Source organism: Budorcas taxicolor, chromosome 11, assembly GCF_023091745.1.
Source record: "Budorcas taxicolor isolate Tak-1 chromosome 11, Takin1.1, whole genome shotgun sequence".
Classification (NCBI taxonomy): domain Eukaryota; kingdom Metazoa; phylum Chordata; class Mammalia; order Artiodactyla; family Bovidae; genus Budorcas; species Budorcas taxicolor.
In genome coordinates this window covers 160,029,852-160,048,652 of record NC_068920.1, presented here as the reverse complement: position 1 = coordinate 160,048,652, position 18,801 = coordinate 160,029,852, and the positions used below count along the sequence as shown (strand labels likewise).

Below are 18,801 nucleotides of genomic sequence, written 5' to 3'. Positions count from 1 at the left end.
TTACTAGTTCTGTGATGTTGGGCAAGTACCTTTCCTCTCTGCCTAAGATCTTCCGGGTATAACACCATCTGCTTCGTAGTTTCTGGAAAGATAACAACATACTCTGAACACAAATGAGCTTTGCACATGAGAAAGCACTTCACAAATACCAGGGCTGTAAGACAAGGCAACTCAACCAACAAGAGCTGAGGGCCTACTATGTTCCAGGCTCAGTGGTGAAGAAGAGTCAGGGGGGAGTCACAGGTACACAAGCTAATCAGTAAGCTGATCATTTCAGCTGCTGATACACACAATACTAACTAAAAAGCAAGGACACACAAAGCCCTTAGGAGGGGCCACTTTAAATGGGGTGACCAGGGAAGGCAGCTGTCATCTGAGACCTACATGAGGAGGAAGAGCATTACAGGCAGAGGAAATAGCTTGTTCCAAGACCCTGAGGCTAGAGCAAGCTTGGCAGGTATGTGCCTGAGAGAGAGGTCGATGTCACTAGAATAGAAGGAACCAGATGTACTCCAAGAGGTGGGCAATGGCCAGTTCATGTAGGGCTTTAGAGGTCATTGAAAGGGGCTTGAATTATATGTATATATAGAGAATTTATTAATTAATGCTGCACCCCCTTGGGTTGCAAGATCTTAGTTCCCTGACCAGGGATTGAACCTGTGCCCCAAGGAGCGGAAGCGTGCAGTCCTAACCACTGGACTGTCAGAAAAATCTGGGGCTTGGGTTTTATATGAAGGGTGATGGGAAGCAACTACAAGGCTTAGTAAAAGAAGTAACTTGCTGATTCATGATTTTAAAAGATTCCCTTGGACAAGGAAGATAGATTCTAAGGGGACAAAAGTAGCAAGACCATTTAGGAATTACTCTAGGCCAGAAGTCAGCAAGCCATAGCTGGTGAACTACCTGTCTCGGTAAATAGTTTCATTAGAACACAGCCACACCCATTTCACACAGATCATATGCCGTTCAGAGCATATACATGTATATAGTTTAATATCTAGACTTAAAAAACAAGAGTTTGCCCTGTCGAGGCTACAGATGACGGTAGCCTGGATAGGTGCTTGTTTTAAAATATTGTTTTAAGTTAAACACGCAAAGTTAAGAGAGACTGCTGACAGAAACCTCATCTCCTATATTCAAACTTCAAGGCAAGTGGCCATTTGTTCTAAAACAAAATACTATATAAATCTTGCCTAACAGCATTTTACCACCAACCTGCAATCTTGCTCTCTATATTTGTTTTGGATAAGCTAGTGGAAAGTTGGCTACTTACTTGAGATGCAAAAATTATCTTGAAGTACTCAGCTGGGAAAGCAAGTGATTAAAAGGTGAGGATACTGCAGTAGTTGATGCCCCCATGGAGACCCTTTCATTTGCCACAGTGAACTGAGCAGGTAAACGGCTGATGCGGGGCTTTCCAAGATTACTGGTTTAAAGACAGACCAACATATTGGCAAGAGACAGTGAGGAGGACCCCGAAACACAGGGGAAAAGGGTGTGATTATCAGTGGAGTCCCCCAAGAGCATGTGTGCCGAATCACCCTCAAAGACAGGATAAGCTCTGCATATCTGGCACACTCTCTATCCTTTTTAAAATGTGGACCATTTTTTAAAGGCTTTTCTGAATTTCTTCCAATATTGCTTCTGTTTCACGTTTTGGTTTTTTGGCCGTGAGGCAAGGGATCTTAGTTCCTCAGCCAGGGATCAAACTGGTAACCCTGGCATTAGAAGGCAAAATCTAAACCACTCCAGCACCAGGAAGTCCCTCTTTACCCTCTTCTATTGGTGCCTCTTGGCTTCGAGTTTCTTCCTTCCTTCCAAAGTAGCCAAGATGTTATTCCTGAGTCCTTGGCCTTCCTTATAATTTATATACTATGTTTCATATATTGCCAGAATGTCACTTTCTCCCAAAGCTGAGGTAGTAAATCATTACGTTACAGTAGCTTTTCTGCTCCTACCTTTGATTAAATCAACAAGCATCCTAAAACATGACTGAGGATTTCAGATTTGTTTTTAAATCATGTTTGCTTTAGGCAGCTATAAATTTGGGAAATTTTCGCTAAGAGAAAAATAGTACAAGATAATGGTTAAGAGTTGTAGCCCTGAAGTCAATAACTGCACTTGAACCCTGGCTAAACAAATGTTAGAAGTATTTTAACATTATAATACACAATTATATCATAATTTACATTGATATTACATTGTATATTACAATATACTTTGTAATTTTTATATTCATAATGTATTTTTCAATAATTTTTGTAATCTTTCTTTATAGCAATAAAGAAACAATGTATTTCTTAATTCAAACAAATGCAACCTTGTTCTAAGAAATGATTTTGCTACTGCTAAGTCACTTCAGTCGTGTCAGACTGTGCGACCCCATAGACGGCAGCCCACCAGGCTCCTCTGTCCCTGGGATTCTCCAGGCAAGAACACTGGAGTGGGTTGCCATTTCCTTCTCCAATGCAGGAAAGCGAAAAGTGAAAGGGAAGTCGCTCAGTCGTGTCCGACTCTTAGCGACCCCATGGACTGCAGCCCACCAGGCTCCTCTGTCCCTTTTAAATGCCTTCTAAAATAATAACAGTTAAAGTGTTATCAATGTTTACTGTGTCTAGGCACTCTAAGAGCAGTTTAAAGATGCTATCTTATTTATCTCTCATGATGATTCTTTAGGAGGTTAGCAGTACTATTTCCATTTTAAGACAAGGAAAAGTGAAGCTAAAAGAAGCTGAGTGACCTGCCCAGAGTCACATATCTTATAAGTGGCAGAAACAGTAATGAAGCACAGGCTTGCCTGACTCGAGTCCATGATACTAATCTGGCACTAGGCTGACTATCCCTCTTTCTTCCACCTAATGCTTTCTTCACCAGAGTCACTCCCTGAGGACTTAAAGCCTAATGAGTTCCACTACACAGAACTCCAGCAATTCGTCATGCCTGTAACTGACCATCCTGAACAGCAGCTGCTTAAGGGAAGCAAGGTACATCTTCAGTTAATATGGTGTAGGCCAGAAAAGAGCCACAGAAGCCAGGATGTCCCAAGAAGAACAAGGCCATGCCAATGCTTATCTGAAAGCATGACCTTGAGGGGACGCTGGTCCTGATTTTCTGCTACTGGATTCACTTTCCCCCCCTTCTGGAGGGAAGGTGGCAAGAGTGGGTTACCTCACTATCCGTGCTATTTTAAGCACGGTAATAGAGGAAATATTTATAAATCTATGCCACGACATTTAACCTCCACTGCCAGCAGCTAGCGGAAATGTGGAGAAGGGAAGGGGAGCACTGGACCAGCAGTCAGTCATGAGCCCGGCTCTTCTAGCTGGCCCTTCCAGTGTATGACCTTGGGCAAGACCTTCAGTGGTCTTGCTCCCTGAAAATGCAGGGACGAACAAAACCACTGTTTTCCAAGGAGCACAAGGCAATTTGGGGAGGTGCATGGATGAAGGTTCAAAAACATTTTAAGTAAATCTCAATTTTACAATGATTTTAAAATATGAAGTAAAAAGAATATTGAAGGTTCACTTAAAGGTGGTACACAATTCACTTACATTAGGGACCAGGGCAATTAATTAATCACATCTTTAAGCTCTGTCATCAGAGTAGCTCACCCTATAAATCCAAACAGGAAGCTGTGTCTCTTTTCACAGCTTCACATTCAGTAAAACTTTATACTCAATGGAAACAGGCAAGGCCATCTGAGCGGCAGCAAGCCGTCCACACGCTGTGTCCGGGCTACTCAAGAGGCACTGTTGATTCTCAGGGGGCCCGCAAGCAGAGGCAACAGCGCACACCACCACTCGGAGAGGAAGAACCCAACTTGTGTCCCTGGAACCTCTGCTCTAAAGTTGCCCCGAGTGGCCCTGCCCTGGAGAATTCACCCCTGACGAATTCACAGGCTGGACAGAAAGTCTCTGCTCTCCACAGCTGAAGAAACAGTATGTGGCCAAGACAGTGGAACCCAGTGGCCAAGAGTGAGCAAGTCCCAGGGAGCAGGGTCCAGAGCCGTGGATAGAGTCAAGTCCACTACCTAGGTTACCATGAAGACAGACTATCAAGCTTGTTGTGTACTAAGTGTCTGATGGTGCCCTCATTTAATCCTCACAGTGACCTCAGAAAGTAGCTACTAGTCTCAATTCTGTGGGGTTTGGAGCCAGTCTGCTGGAACTGTATCCAAGGGGATACCAAGATAACAATGTAAGGCACCCAGAACAATGCTGGGCACACCTTAAGGAATGAGAAGTCCTTGCTATTTTAATCCTTTACTGAATTAATAATAATACGGAAAAGTACGTAGGCAAGTTGTTAACTTGAATTTTCATATACAAAAATGCCTGTGCAACTAGCATCCTGATCAGGAAACAGTACATGACTGGTGCCCTGGAAGCTGGTCTCAAACTCCTTTCAGTCACTACCCACCTCTACCTCCCAAGCTATTCCATAAATATACACATGCATCTATATGGTGGTTTTATATGTCTGTGTGTATACATATAAACCACCATCCACGATCTCCATTTTACAGATGAGAAAAATTGAGGCGTAGATGTTAGATAACTTGGCCAAAGTCACTAACCTAGTAATTTTCAGAACCAGAATCGGAACTCGTATAGAATGAATCCAGTCATCTTAATAATCACTTCATTACACTTCACCACCTCCTGTGTATTCTGCAACCATCAAATGAGAGAACCTGTATCAAAGTCCTTGCCTGGCACGCACCACAACACAAGGTCACTGAATGGGAGCTACTGCTGTTGTCATTAGAGGTGGGGCCCTGTCTGATCCTGCCCTATTAACTGGCATTAACCAAAACAATTGAATATGATATCAGCTCTTCTCGGTAGCTTTTCCTGACAACTACAGGCCACCCACATTTGGTGAGAATTAAACACTCTATTATCTGTTTGCAAAGCACTGTGTAAACTACCTTTAAGTGGTGCGATCGCATGGAGGAAGTTATTGATTATACTCTCCTCACTGTAGGGAGCTCTTTGAGGCATGGACCTCTCTCAATCATCCTGGTACTCCAAGGACAAAGGTTCCTTGACTGGGAGCTCCAGGGGTTAGCTTTAGAGAATTCATAAACCTCCTAAAATAACAGACAGAACTATTTAAATATTTCTGAGACGTAGTTCAAAGTTTTCAGGAGTCTTGTAAAGTTCCACGCTCCAAAAAAAGTTAAAGAACCTCACTAACACACAGCAAAATGTTTGGCACATAGAAAGTACTCAGTAAATGTTTGCTAAATTTAATATAGGCAAAACGCTACGATGACTAGCTGAGGTTCTAAGCCAAAATACTTTTCCAGCTAGGAGCCCCCCTCAAAGGCCCTAAAGATGACACGACCATTACTTTTCTCCTCTAGTGTTAGTCGCTCAGTCATGTCTGATTCTTTGGGACCCCATGGACTGTAGCCCACCAGGCTTCTCTGTCCAGGGAATTCTCCAGGCAAGAATACTGGAGTGGGTAGCCATTCCTTTCTCCAGGGGATCTTCCCAACCTAGAGATCAAACTCGGGTATCCTGCTTTGCAGATGGATTCTTTACCTTCTGAGTTACCAGGGAAGCCCTCTCTTATGTTCCATCTAATTGCACTAGCATTCTTTCAATGCTTTGTTTGAAGACCCTGCTGCAGAATTCTCATTGAAATTGAAAACTACAAAACTACCACTACAAAGGAAGCAAGTCTCTCTTAGAACACAGAAGACAGGGTCCAAGAACTATCACGTATGTTAATTATTTGCATGCTTCTGAGAAAACTTATTATTTGGCTTATTATTTTCAAATATAAAATGGGAATTATAACCCTTATCTTGACTATTTCACTTGGTTGTTGTGAGGAGCTAATCCCGGTAAGATAAACCAGTGGTAAGCTTGTCTTATTAATCATTACTGATGCCCCTGCACCCAGCAAGGGGTCCTGGGCTGAGCAGATCCTCAAATAGCGGCAGGCAACCTGAATTACATCACCATTTCCATGAACACTACTCGGTCTTGCAAGTGATTTGCTATCATCTGACATTAGGATAAAAATGCAGTTCATGCTTCCAAAAGTATTGGCGATTCCTTCCCAAGTATCCTTGTAACTGAACTCTACACACAAAACATTTTTAAGAGGGGTGATTCTTAACAGAGTGAAAGAACTGCACAGAAAAGCTAGGGAGAGGGGAAGCTTGAATAGACACCCCACACAACACATTCGAAAGGAAAAGAATCAAAATAATACCGTCAAAATTTTTTTCAGATCTAGCTAGACAGAAGCTCTGAATGTTTGTGAGCTTGAAGGGGCCATTGAGATTATCTAGCTTAATGTTTCCTAAGGTCTGATCCACAGGAGATAATCTGGTTTCATGAAAAGAGGGTAAAAAGTGATAGATCTTGGGCATATTTACAATGCATATCCCAAACCCTAGTATGACTTTATGTATAGAAGCAAACTTAGGGTTCTGAGAAATGGCAACTCACTCCAGTATTCTAGCCTGGAAAACTCCATGGACAGAGGAACCTGGCAGGCCAGAGGGTTGCAAAGAGTTAGTCAAGACTGAGTGTAACAACACAACAAGGGTTCCGAGAAGTCCTGAAGTAAAGAAGCCAATTCACCTTTATTTAACCCTGTATCCCCCAAACCTCTCTGGCCATGAGCCCTTTCCATGGCAGACCTATGAACAGCTTGTAGATCAAATGCTGGGAAAGGCAAAGCTGGCCCCAGGTCATGTAGCTATTTGCAGGAGACTCAGATGTCCTAACTCTCCACCCAGTGTTCTCTCCATTAGAAATTTCAAGTAACAGTATGGACTTACAATTTGGACAAAGATGAGGGGGAAAAGCTGCCAATTAGGCAATCCAATGGGCAGCATAAAATGAGGTGGTGGGAACCCAGGCAACCCAGAGAGTCAACATCACGTGCAAAGGGGCAGCTGCTACTGAGCTCCTGCTACTCAGCTCCAGCTCACTGCAGAACATGGGAGCAGTGTGGCCAGGGCTGAGCTGGAAATTTCCATTTTCGCATGGAATTGTTCTGGTTATCAAGTGGTGGACCCCTGTGGTCAAATAGTACAGGCCTGCAAGACCACTCTGAGCCTTCTCTAGTCCACAGGCCACCAGTTTGAAAGCTCTGGTCTAGGCAAATTTGAATTTGGGACATGTAACAGAAATGTTAGTTTGATGATACACATGGGCTGTCAGATTTTATGAGAAAGATAAAGAAGCCTCAGCTGAAAATGAGAATGGTGTTAAGAGGCATCCAGTGGAATGCATTGTTTATTTACCCTTTTCCACACCAAAGATGAAGTCTGGTGACCCAAAGGGACTCAGTCGCATCACGAAAACCCTTACCCAGGAACTTGCTCCCTGTAGGGTCCTCTACTGGCTCCCACCAAAGTAAAATACCGAGCAGCCCACAGATGTCCTGCAGATGCTGCTTTTCTTCAAGTGTCTGAGAAAGTTCAAAAGAATGCACACACCAGAGTCAGTCCCTTGTGAAATGATGACTTGAGCTCCTCAACCAGCGGGCATGCCTGAGATGGTCTCAGTGGATGCACAGCGACTGAACATTCAGTACCCATGACTCTGCTGTGAGGCGCACACACCACACATGAGGTGAGCAAAGGCATCCCTCCTCAAGGGGTGTGCAGCGGGAAATGAACACAGCCCTTTAAATGATGGACACACAGTCTGTTAAAGGACACGCAGTGTGTCTCCATAGCACAGGGGCCGAACCATCGACTGCTCAGGCTCAAAGTGTGAACTGGCGGCACTGGAAAGCAAGTCTGGGCAGACTGTGGAACTTCTGAGGCCCCATGCCGCCCAACAGCTCCCAAAAAATGTGCTGGTGAAGAATAGGTCCTAGGTCTTAAAACCGGTCAAAATGTTACTTTCCACAGACTCTCCACTGGCTTGGTCACAATCATTTGGAAGCAGAAGCACCCAGCAGTTTTAGATCTTCACCAGTGGGATTGAATTAGAACACCTTTCTACATGTGTGTGTACTCTCCTACAAAATGGCTATGTGAGCCCTTTGGCCAAACACTATTAACTCACCGGACTTCATGCTGCTGCAGAGATTTTAAATTTTATATGACATCTTCAGAGATTCCCTTCAGATCTAGGAATGCCAGGCTTAGGGCGAACTAACAGCAACAACTGGCTCCCTTTGTTGGAAAGCGTCCAAAGGATATGAAAAGAGGCTTCAAGAGGCTAGGAGGGAAGCTTAGTGGATTAGGTGCTGAACTCCACATACCAGACTGAAGAGAAACCACAGGTTCAAATCCCAGCAGGGTCAACTCAGACTCTACTGTGATATTCTGGATAAACTGAGCATCAGACAGCTCACTGCTCCCTGACTTAACTTATGAGGGCCTTACCAACAGACCCTGGTGTTTACAAGGGTACCTGAGAGAAGGGGAAGCTTTGCAATCATTTAAAGAAATACACTGTCTTTTATCTCCAATTACTGGGGGGGGGGGGGGGGGGGGAAGGGGGGGGGCGGTGGCAGGGGAGATCACACCTCTGTAACATGCTGTGTATACAATGGCAAAGTAGAAACACCATCATCAGATGCCCAAAGAGTATGAGGCCCTTTGAGGTAAGCTTTACTATAAGCACACAATATTTTAGATTTCTAACATCCCATTCATGCCCAATGCAAATCTATAAATAAACCTAAAATTAGCCACAAACCTGTGTTTTCTTTAGTTTTTAAGGCCATCAGTCCTTGGAGATAGTATCGACCTCCAGCTGTTAACATTCAGAAGTGATACACTTACAGCACTGTCTCCATTGGGCTTATAACTGCTCCAGTCAATGGTGCATTTCAGAGCTGGGAACAGTTCCAGTGAAGTTTCCTCTGCTAGTAGTAAACACCACTGCTTCAACAATCCACATTAGGTCAGCATATAAACAGAGGGTCTCCCTCCCTCCTGAGCAGGTTGTCCAAGAATACGAGTTCAACCACTGGCTCAAGAGAAGCAGAAAGTCTTCTCAAAGGTTCAAAATTCATTTTATGTTCAACTATAGGCCTTCTGCAAACTGAGGATCTGAGCTCTTTAGGGTAGTGACTATACTTCTTCCTGGATACAGAGGCCGACAAGGTGATTGTCACACATCAGCACAGAGTGAAAAGCCATTACCTATTAGTAGCCAGTGAGAAACAAGGTTCAGGACCCTGTACTGTAGAGGAGAGTAGTGTAACACGCCGGCAAGCAGAGTGGTGGAAGGGGAGCTGGATGGCACTGTTCATCCATTACAGCCACTGGCTGGCTCTGAAGTCTAAGATGGATACTCACTAGCATACTGCTTGGTGCCTAGGCAGTAAGTAACAAGTCATCGGATAAAATTTTAGGCTGAACCACAGGTTTGGAAACTTCTGGGATCCAGTGTAATGTCTACAGGAGCATCAGTATTAAAATGAAAAGTCAGTATCTGGGAAACAGGTAGGGTTCCCTTCCCTGGAATACTGGAAAGAGGTGTAAAGACCATTATCTTCAAGCGACCGAGTTGAGACTTTCTTCTAATACAATGGGTCCTGTAGCTTTCTGTTAGGAATCAAGCAGTAATTAGTTATAGCCCAACTTTTAAAGAATCCGTTAGTATGCCTACAATTAATAGGAAGAGATGAGTATGAGACACTCAGCAAAGAAGTTTAAGTGTTAGAGCTAACTTATCGCTAAGTTTCACACACAATACAGGTTCTGTTCTAAGCATCATAGCAGAACCCAAAGAGTATTTCTGGCAGGTCCCATATTCATTCTCCAGGGAAGCTTGCAATCTCTTAAAAATCAGTTTATTTAGCTCTGACAAAATGCACGACATTGTCAGATGGTCAAATTTCACTGCTGGAATGACTCCATTATCACATGCTCCCTGAAAGAGGAAAAACTACGGCCCATAAGGGATGTCTATGTCTTATGGACCATCCACATCTACTTAACAACTTCCCTGTCCCAGAGCACACTCAAAAGTAAACCACCCTCTAATTCCTAGTCTGAACAGGCTGTTTCCCCACTTTTAAGAAGCTACTGGGCCTGAGACAGGCCCCTTCTGCCTAGACCCGGGCTCACTCCGTGAGCCCCCCAGTTCCCTAACCCTGTAAACCTCAGAACCCCAGGCTGGCTGCCCTGCGGGTCCAGCCCCCGCCCCGGCGCGAGGGCGCGACAGGGCCCAGGCGTCCTGGATCAACCCTTTCCCAGCAGCTGCAAGAACCTAGGAGACCCGCCCGAGAGTCTGGGCCTTGGTCCTCCCACTGGCGCCTCATCCCATGGCTCCTCCCGGCTGCAGGCGCCCCAAGAAACTGCCGAAGCTCCCAGCTGGGGCGTCAGCCCAGGTTTACGTCCCGCCCCCAGGCCAGACCCCCTCCTCCTCCCCATCAGGCCCGACCGGCCCCGCCTCGGGCTCCTGTGCTCCCGCCGGCCGGCCGCGCGCGTACCTGCCGGACCCGGTGCAGAGCGTCCACGAAGCCCTCAGCCTTCATCCCCACCGGAGCGCTCTGCCCCTGCACCAGCTCCGCCATTACCGCCCCCGCCGCCGCCCGCCGCCGCCGCCGCCGCCGCCGCCGCCGCCGCCGCAGCCACCGCCAGCGCCGCTCGGCTACCCTGTCCGGCCTCCCGCTCCACTTGGGGACCCGTAGCCGGAAAGGGAAAGTCGCCCCACTTCCGGCGGAAGGGAAGCCGGGACGCTCGCCGACGCGAGAGGAGCCGCGTCTGCGGGGCTGGGTCGGGGCACGTGACCGCGGCCCAGCCGGAAGTGGAGGGGCTGGCCCTGTCGTCTGGTCTTGAGGGCACCGGTCGCTTCCTGGCCATTTCCAGACGCTACTTCATCTAGGGCCGTCGACGATGTCGTGACAGACTTTTTGAGGCGTGTGTCTGTGGTCCGAGATGCCCGGCTGTCGGCTGTTCGGAAACCCAGAGAGGAGTGACGTGGCTTTCCCTAGACGGCACCCTGGCTGTCCCTCTCGGAAAGTGACCATCGATTAGGAATATTGGGACTAAGCGGTTTGAAATGGCACCGTGAGGACCCAGAGGGTGGCTGGAGGGCAAGCAACAGCACCGGAAAAATGTCAGTGACCCACGTTTGCAGAATCCTGGGCCCGAGTTCTTGCAGCCTCATCAGTTTGCAGTAGGATGAGCTAATGCCACACCTGGCGTTGCTTAGCGACACGGCTCTGAAAGGACGCTTCTGTGGAAGCCAGCGGTTGTGTCTTCTGGCACATTCCTTCACGAACTCGGGCTCAGGGGAAACAGGGAATACCACCGGACCATCGTTGTTTCACTGCTTGCTGAGTCAAAACAGTGTTGCCAGAGGGCTTCTTGGAAGGCTTAAGTAACTAGATAACGGATATTTCAAAGCGAGGGACGGAATCTGAATACTGAGACACCTTGAGCTTTTGAGGTGCATTTTTACAAATGAGCAAACGCCCTCCCCCTGCAAAGAAACAAGATTTAGGGGCTTGACATGCATCTTGTCAGTGGTCGCGGTGGTGGTGGTGGTGGTGGTGGTGGTGGTTTAGTCACTAAGTCGTGTCCGAGTCTTGTGACTCCATGAACTGTAGCCTGCCAGGCTCCTCTGCCCATTGGATTCTCCAGGCAAGAAACTGGAGTGGGTAACTTTTTCCTTTCTCCAGCAGATCTTCCCAACCCAGGAATCCAACAAGGGTCTCCTGTGTTGGAGGTGGATTCTTTACCAACTGAGCTATCTTGGACGCTCCAAGAATACCGCACTGGGTAGTTATTCCCTTCTCCAGGGGCTCTTCCTGACCCAAGAATTGAACCTGAGTCTCCCACCTTTCAGGCAGATTCTTTACCATCTGAGCCACCAGGGGAGTCCCATCGTGTCAGTGGCAGGTCCACATTGGGGTGCCCCTCTTTGGCTTAACCCTCGTGATTAATATTTCCAAGCCCTATAGTGCTAAGGAATTGAATTTTAATGGAGAGTCATGTTGTCAACCATTGTATGCACTATCTGAAGTTATGAAGGAAGATGAGTGCTAAGAAAGGGAAAATAAAGATTAAAAATCTAGTGTGACTTCTCTGGAGCCTTTTTGTTAGACTAATAGGAGACTGTAGGTTTTGCAAAGTAGTAAGAGCCATAACCGGAGAAGGCAATGGCACCCCACTCCAGTACTCTTGCCTGGAAAATCCCATGGATGGAGGAGCGTGGTGGGCTGCAGTCCATGGGGTCACTAAGAGTCGGACAAGACTGAGCGACTTCTCTTTCACTTTTCACTTTCATGCACTGGAGAAGAAAATGGCAACCCACTCCAGTGTTCTTGCCTGGAGAATCCCAGGGACAGGGGAGCCTGGTGGGCTGCCATCTATGGGGTCGCACAGAGTCTGACACGACTGAAGCAACTTAGCAGCAAGAGCCATAACTGGCCAATAATCCAAGAGCAATTCTTCCTTTCTTAGTGACTTCACTATTCCACTGTGAGTCCCTTTAGAGCAGAGACTGAGTCTTATCTTTCCCTGTATCCCTAGGTACCTAGAAACTTATTTTGAATTGAATAAAACCAAGTTGGATTAATTGCTAGGTTATGGTGTATAGTGTTAGTTGTTCAGTCATGTCCAACCCTTTGCGACCCCATGAACTGGAGGCAGTCAGGCTCCTCCGTCCATGGGCTTCTCCAGGCAAGAGTACTGGAGTGGGTGGCCATTTCCTTCTCCACAGGTTATGGTAAAATAAAAGAATTGGGCTGCAATATTGGAGATGATCACTTTTGGCCGAAATGTTGGAAATCACATAGCTGGCTGTGTTGCTGCCTTGTAAGTGCTGTTATGAGGCCGGCCAACACATCTATTTGTGGTCCAGCCTGAGTTTGCTCGTGTTTTAACTTTCTTATTCTTACAAAAATCAAGGATATGGCATCAACCTTCCCAAATGAGAATGGCTCTGCTGACCCAGTATCAGTGATACTTGTGTTTTGAATATTTTAAAAAATTCTGAGATGAGCATGTTGATTTATAGGCTTCTCCCATGATTCAGTGGTAAAGAATCCACCTGCCAGTGCAGGAGACTCAGATTCAGTCCCTGGGTCTGGAATCTCCTGAAGGAGGAAATAGCAACCCATCCCAATATTCTTATTTGGAGAATTCCATGGACAGAGGAGCCTTGTGGGTTACAGTCCATGGCGTCACAGAGTCAGACACAACTGAGTACCGTTTTGATTCATCCAAATTCCAGCTGGCTCACCCTTTGAATGAAAACAGGGTGATTGGTCCAAATATAAGACACAGTTCAAGGTTTATTCCAAAGACTATAGAATGCCTAAATAAGATAATGAGGTTCCCATTCTTCCTGTTTAGTGATTGAGTAGCTTTGGACAACTCTTGTTAATATTTCTGGGTGCACCAAAAAGGAGAATGACCCAGACCCAGTCAGGTCAGTGTTCTATGTTCTACTAACACCCTAGATTTCATCATCCTAGCTTGTATTGCAGTTGCTTTTAAATCACTGTGTACTTATTATCTGTCTTTTTTTTTTTACTAGAATAAAACACTTCTGCTGAGACCAGGACTGTATCGTCTTGTTCATTGTTCTCCCTAATACCTAACACAATGCCTGGCATTTGGTCAGCTCTCAATATTTCTGAAATTAATGAATGGGAATGATTTTGCTCATATTGGGTAGGAAGAAGATTCTCAGAAGTTAAAAAAAAAAATCACATACTCTGTGGTTACTCATTTTGCATATGAGACTGTCATGTAAACAGGCTATTCCCACTCAGAGGTTTAGAAATACATTCCTGATGACAATGAAATGCCTCGTTAGATATCAGCAACTAGAAGCCACTCTGAAATGACATTATATCTGTAAGAAGAGCTTAGGTTGTGCTTCAGTAACAAACCTCAAAACCTTTGTGGCTTATAACAAGAAAGGTTATTTCTCACTGGAACATGAACATTCATGCTGCATGACAAACATCACAGGTAGACTGTAACTCTGCAACACATTGTCTTCACTCTTCAACCAGAGCTGATAGAACAGCCTCTGTCTCAAACATCAAACATCATCAAGACAAAAAGGAAAGAAAATGTGGTAAGGCACGACCTGTCTTTTAAAGCTTCTGCCTCAAAAGTGATAGGCATTACATTTGCTCACACTTAACTGACCAAAACAAGCCAAGTGGTCAAGTACTGGCCAAATGGTGGAGATATCCAATCCACCTCTAGGGAGAAAAGGCAACTATTTCTGAACAGTAACATGATTTTCTAAAAAAATTCAGAGAAACAAAATATGAAGGTGGAATGTTGTAGGGTAGACCCTTACCGTAAAGGGTTTTGTATGGGTGTTTTCAGTATTCATTATGCTAAGGATCCTTGGCATCTGGTCATTTGTAACTTGGGGAAACTTTGTATTCAGGGTCTGCACTGTTTTTCTTCCTCCATGAGGCATAAAGAATTCACAGCAGTAACTCTTTGTGAGCAGGGTGTTCTCCATTTAGAGGTTTTCATAGGTCCTCTTTTCTAATGTCAAGCTTCCACTGGGATTTCAAATGCAGGCTAAAGAGCATGTCAACATCAAATCTAAAAGCAAAGGAAAATTATTAAGGCTCTCCTGCACTGATGAGGAATAGGGACATTCCTAAAAGCAATGTTAAGTGATTGGACGGTTACAAAGTTACCCTGTATCTCACCGTCATAGTAAGAGTATCAATCTTGCCCCCATACCACCCTGCTCTTCCTAGAGCAGTACTACATCCTCAAGTAAGTTCCTGTGAGGAAACACACAGGTAAAATTTCTGTCACAATGCTTGTCCAAAACAATCTCCACTCTGCCCTCTCAACTGTTCAGATAGTTGTAAAAGTTGGGACTGCAAATAATTATCCTTTGGAACATCGACGACATCATTCATTGTCTTCTAATATCCAGGGTTCTTTTTTCCTACAGTGTTCTGAAATTCCATGGTGATGTATCTTGAAGTGGATATATATTTTTTTACCCATTATGTTGGCCCCTCAGTTACTCTTTCAATGTGGAAATTAATGTCCTTCAATTCTGGAATATTATCTTGAACTATTTCATTGAGGATGTCCCCCTTCACTTTCTTCATCTCTCTAGAGCTATCATTTGAGTATCAGACCTCCTCTACTTGTCCTCGAATTGTTCTATCTTTTCTGTTTCCCTCTCTTTGTCTTTTGCTCTTCTTTATGAAGATATTCCCTCAACTTGATCTTCCTGTCTTTCTGTAGGGTTTTTCATTTATGCTTTCATGTTTTTAATTCCTGAGAACTCTTCTGTGCTCTCCCAACATTCCTTTCTTTAAAAAGTAGCATTTTGTTCTTGTTTCCTGGATAGACTATCTTTCCTTGTCTCTCTGAGGATGATAAAGAGTTTTTTAAAATAAAAGTTTACTCTCATTGCACATTTCATGTGGCTTACAGGTTATTGTTCTTATATTGTGTGTATGTATGTAATTATCTATCAATCAAGTAGGTAGGCTTTATGGCCCCTATCTTTCATGGTGCAGACTTTCCTCAAATGTTTCGGAATACATGGTGGCCTGTTCATGCTTCTGAGTAGTTGATTAAGTGAGCATAGGTGAGGATTGTTGACTGTGGACTTCAATGTAGAATGGTCCACCTGGGCTATTTGGTGGGCATCTCCCAGTGTCAGCATCTTTAAGCCATTCCTCTTGGGCCAGACTCTTCATAGAAAACTCTCAATCTGTTTTCTGGAAATCAGGGCACCTATTCTAAATCATACATTCATTCACCTGATGATCTGACTAATGCTCCCACGTGACCGTCACTTCCAAAAGAGCAGCGCTATGTCCATGTTTGCCATTGGGTCCCCAGTATTGAGCTCAAGTACACATTCAAATGGGGAAGCAGTGGAAACAGCGTCAGACTTTATTTGGGGGGGCTCCAAAATCACTGCAGATGGTGACTGCAGCCATGAAATTAAAAGACGCTTACTCCTTGGAAGAAAAGTTATGACCAACCTAGATAGCATATTAAAAAGCAGAGACATTACTTTGCCAACAAAGGTCCGTCTAGTCAAGGCTACGGTTTTTCCAGTGGTCACGTATGGATGTGAGAGTTGGACTGTGAAGAAGGCTGAGCGCCAAAGAATTGATTTGTTTGAACTGTGGTGTTGGAGAAGACTCTTGAGAGTCCCTTGGACTGCAAGGAGATCCAACGAGTCCATTCTGAAGGAGATCAGCCCTGGGATTTCTTTGGAAGGAATGATGTTAAAGCTGAAACTCCAGTACTTTTGCCACCTCATGCGAAGAGTTGACTCATTGGAAAAGACTCTGATGCTGGGAGGGATTGGGGGCAGGAGGAGAAGGGGATGACAGAGGATGAGATGGCTGGATGGCATCACGGACTCGATGGACGTGAGTCTGAGTGAACTCTGGGAATTGGTGATGGACAGGGAGGCCTGGCATGCTGCAATTCATGGGGTTGCAAAGAGTCAGATATGACTGAGAGACTGAACTTAACATGTTCAAAGAGCAATTATTTCTGTAAATTGACGAATAGACCTTTTGGCAATGTCCCATCATATTATCTTAATCTCTGATCTATTATTTTTATTATGAAATGTTTCAGACATACACAAATTATATAGAATAATGTAATGAATAGCCATGTCCTAATGTCAACATAAGAAATCAGCACTGCAGTTACTAGTGAAGAGCCTGGTGTAACCCCCCATGATCCTTGCCTGTTCCTTCCCTCTCCAGTAGTAACTGCCTTCCTGAACTTGGTGATATGCATTCTAATGGTCTCTGTATTCACGTGCGTGTGTGTAATGCCTTTAAAAATTATACAAATTCATTCTAATGGTCACTGTGTTCATGTGTGTGTGTGTGTGTGTGTGTGTGTGTGTGTGTAACACTTTTAAATGCTATATAAATAGTATCATGCTCTATATATCCTTTGTGTCTTTTTTTTTTTTGGCCCCACATGTATTTTTGAGGTGTATGCAAGTTCAAATATGTAGCCATATTTTAGATACTTTCACTCTGTGATTCCCTTATATGAATAAACCAGAAATTATATATTCTTTCTCCTATGGATCACTATTTAAATTGTTTCTATGTTTCTTTTCTCTGTGACAAACTGATGTGGCAATGAGCTTTCTTGAACTTGTCTACTTATGTAGTGTTTGGCAGGTTCTCTAGGATGTACACCCAGGGGTGAAATTCCTGGGAGTTGGGGGGAGTGATAGGGAATACACCTCATCAGCTTTGGTAGATGAAGCCCAATTGCTCTCCAACGTGGACAATATTTCCAAAGGAAGACCCACATCCCACCAGCCGCAGATGAGTTCTTGTTACTCTTCCTCTGGGCTGACAATTGTTTATATCACGATTTTTAGTTTTGGAAATCTGATCAATTTTAAAATAAATATTTAGGTTTTTTTTGTGATTACACATATTACCATTTAAACTATTTTTAAGTGTATGGTTCAGTGATATTAAGTACATTCACATTGCTGTGCAACCACCACCTCCATCCACCTCCAGAACATCTCAGTTCAGTTCAGTTCAGTCAGTCAGTCATGTCCGACTCTTTGCCACCCCATGGACTGCAGCATGCCAGGCCTTCCTGTCCATTACCAACTCCCAGAGCTGTCTCAATCTCATGTTCATCAAGTCAGTGATGCCATCCAACCATCTCATCCTCTGTCACTCCCTTCTCCTCCTGCCTTCAATCTTTCTCAGCATCAAGGTCTTTTCCAATGAATCAGTTCTTCACATCAGGTGGCCAAACTATTGGAGCTTCAGCTTCAGCATCAATGCTTCCAATGAATAATCAGGACTGATTTCTCTTAGGATGGACTGGTTTGATCTCCGCGCTGTCCAAGGGACTCTCAAGAGTCTTCTCTTACATGAAAGTTCAAAGCATCAGCTCTTCGATGCTCAGTTTTCTTTATGGTCCAACTCTCACATCCATACATGACTACTGGAAAAACCATAGCTTTGACTATACAGACCTTTGTCATCAAAGTTATGTCTCTTTTTTTTAATATGCTGTCTAAGTTGGTCAGCTGTTAGGTCCATACCATTTCTGTCCTTTATCAAGCCCATCTTTGCATGAAATGTTCCCTTGGTATCTCTAATTTTCTTGAAGAGATCTCTAGTCTTTCCCATTCTGTTCTTTTCCTCTATTTCTTTGCATTGATCACTGAAGAAGGCTTTCTTATCTCTTCTTGCTATTTTTTGGAACTCTGCATTCAGATGCTTATATCTTTCCTTTTCTCCTTTGCTTTTCACTTCTCTTCTTTTCACAGCTATTTGTAAGGCCTCCCCAGACAGCCATTTTGCTTTTTTGCATTTCTTTTCCATGGGGATGGTCTTGACCCCTGTCTCCTGTACAATGTCATGAACCTCATCCCATAGTTCATCAGACACTCTATCTATCAGATCTAGGCCCTTAAATCTATTTCTCACTTCCACTGTATAATCATAAGGGATTTGATTTAAGTCATACCTGAATGGTCTAGCAGTTTTCCCTACTTTCTTCAATTTAAGTCTGAATTTGGCAATAAGGAGTTCATGATCTGAGCCACAGTCAGCTCCTGGTCTTGTTTTTGTCGACTGTATAGAGCTTCTCCATCTTTGGCTGCGAAGAATATAATCAATCTGATTTCGGTGTTGACCATCTTGTGATGTCCATGTGTGGAGTCTTCTCTTGTGTTGTTGGAAAAGGGTGTTTGCTATGACCAGTGCATTTTCTTGGCAAAACTCTATTAGTCTTTGCCCTGCTTCATTCCGCATTCCAAGGCCAAATTTGCCTGTGACTCCAGGTGTTTCTTGACTTCCTACTTTTGCATTCCAGTCCTCTATAATGAAAAGGAC

General features: G+C 44.4%; 1 protein-coding gene across 4 annotated transcripts in view; it reads right to left on the bottom strand.

The window, feature by feature from the left end:
• FUBP3 (far upstream element binding protein 3) overlaps positions 1-10,520 on the bottom strand; it is a 47,686-nt gene extending 37,166 nt beyond the window's left edge. For all 4 annotated transcript variants that reach the window (XR_008200098.1, XM_052647521.1, XM_052647520.1 and 1 more), the window contains exon 1: positions 10,426-10,520. Coding sequence is in view for 3 of the 4 variants with exons in the window: in XM_052647521.1 (XP_052503481.1) it covers positions 10,426-10,509 (84 nt within the window). In the remaining variant the exon portion in view is untranslated. The remainder of the gene's footprint in view (positions 1-10,425) is intronic.
• Between the last annotated feature and the right edge of the window lie 8,281 nt (positions 10,521-18,801).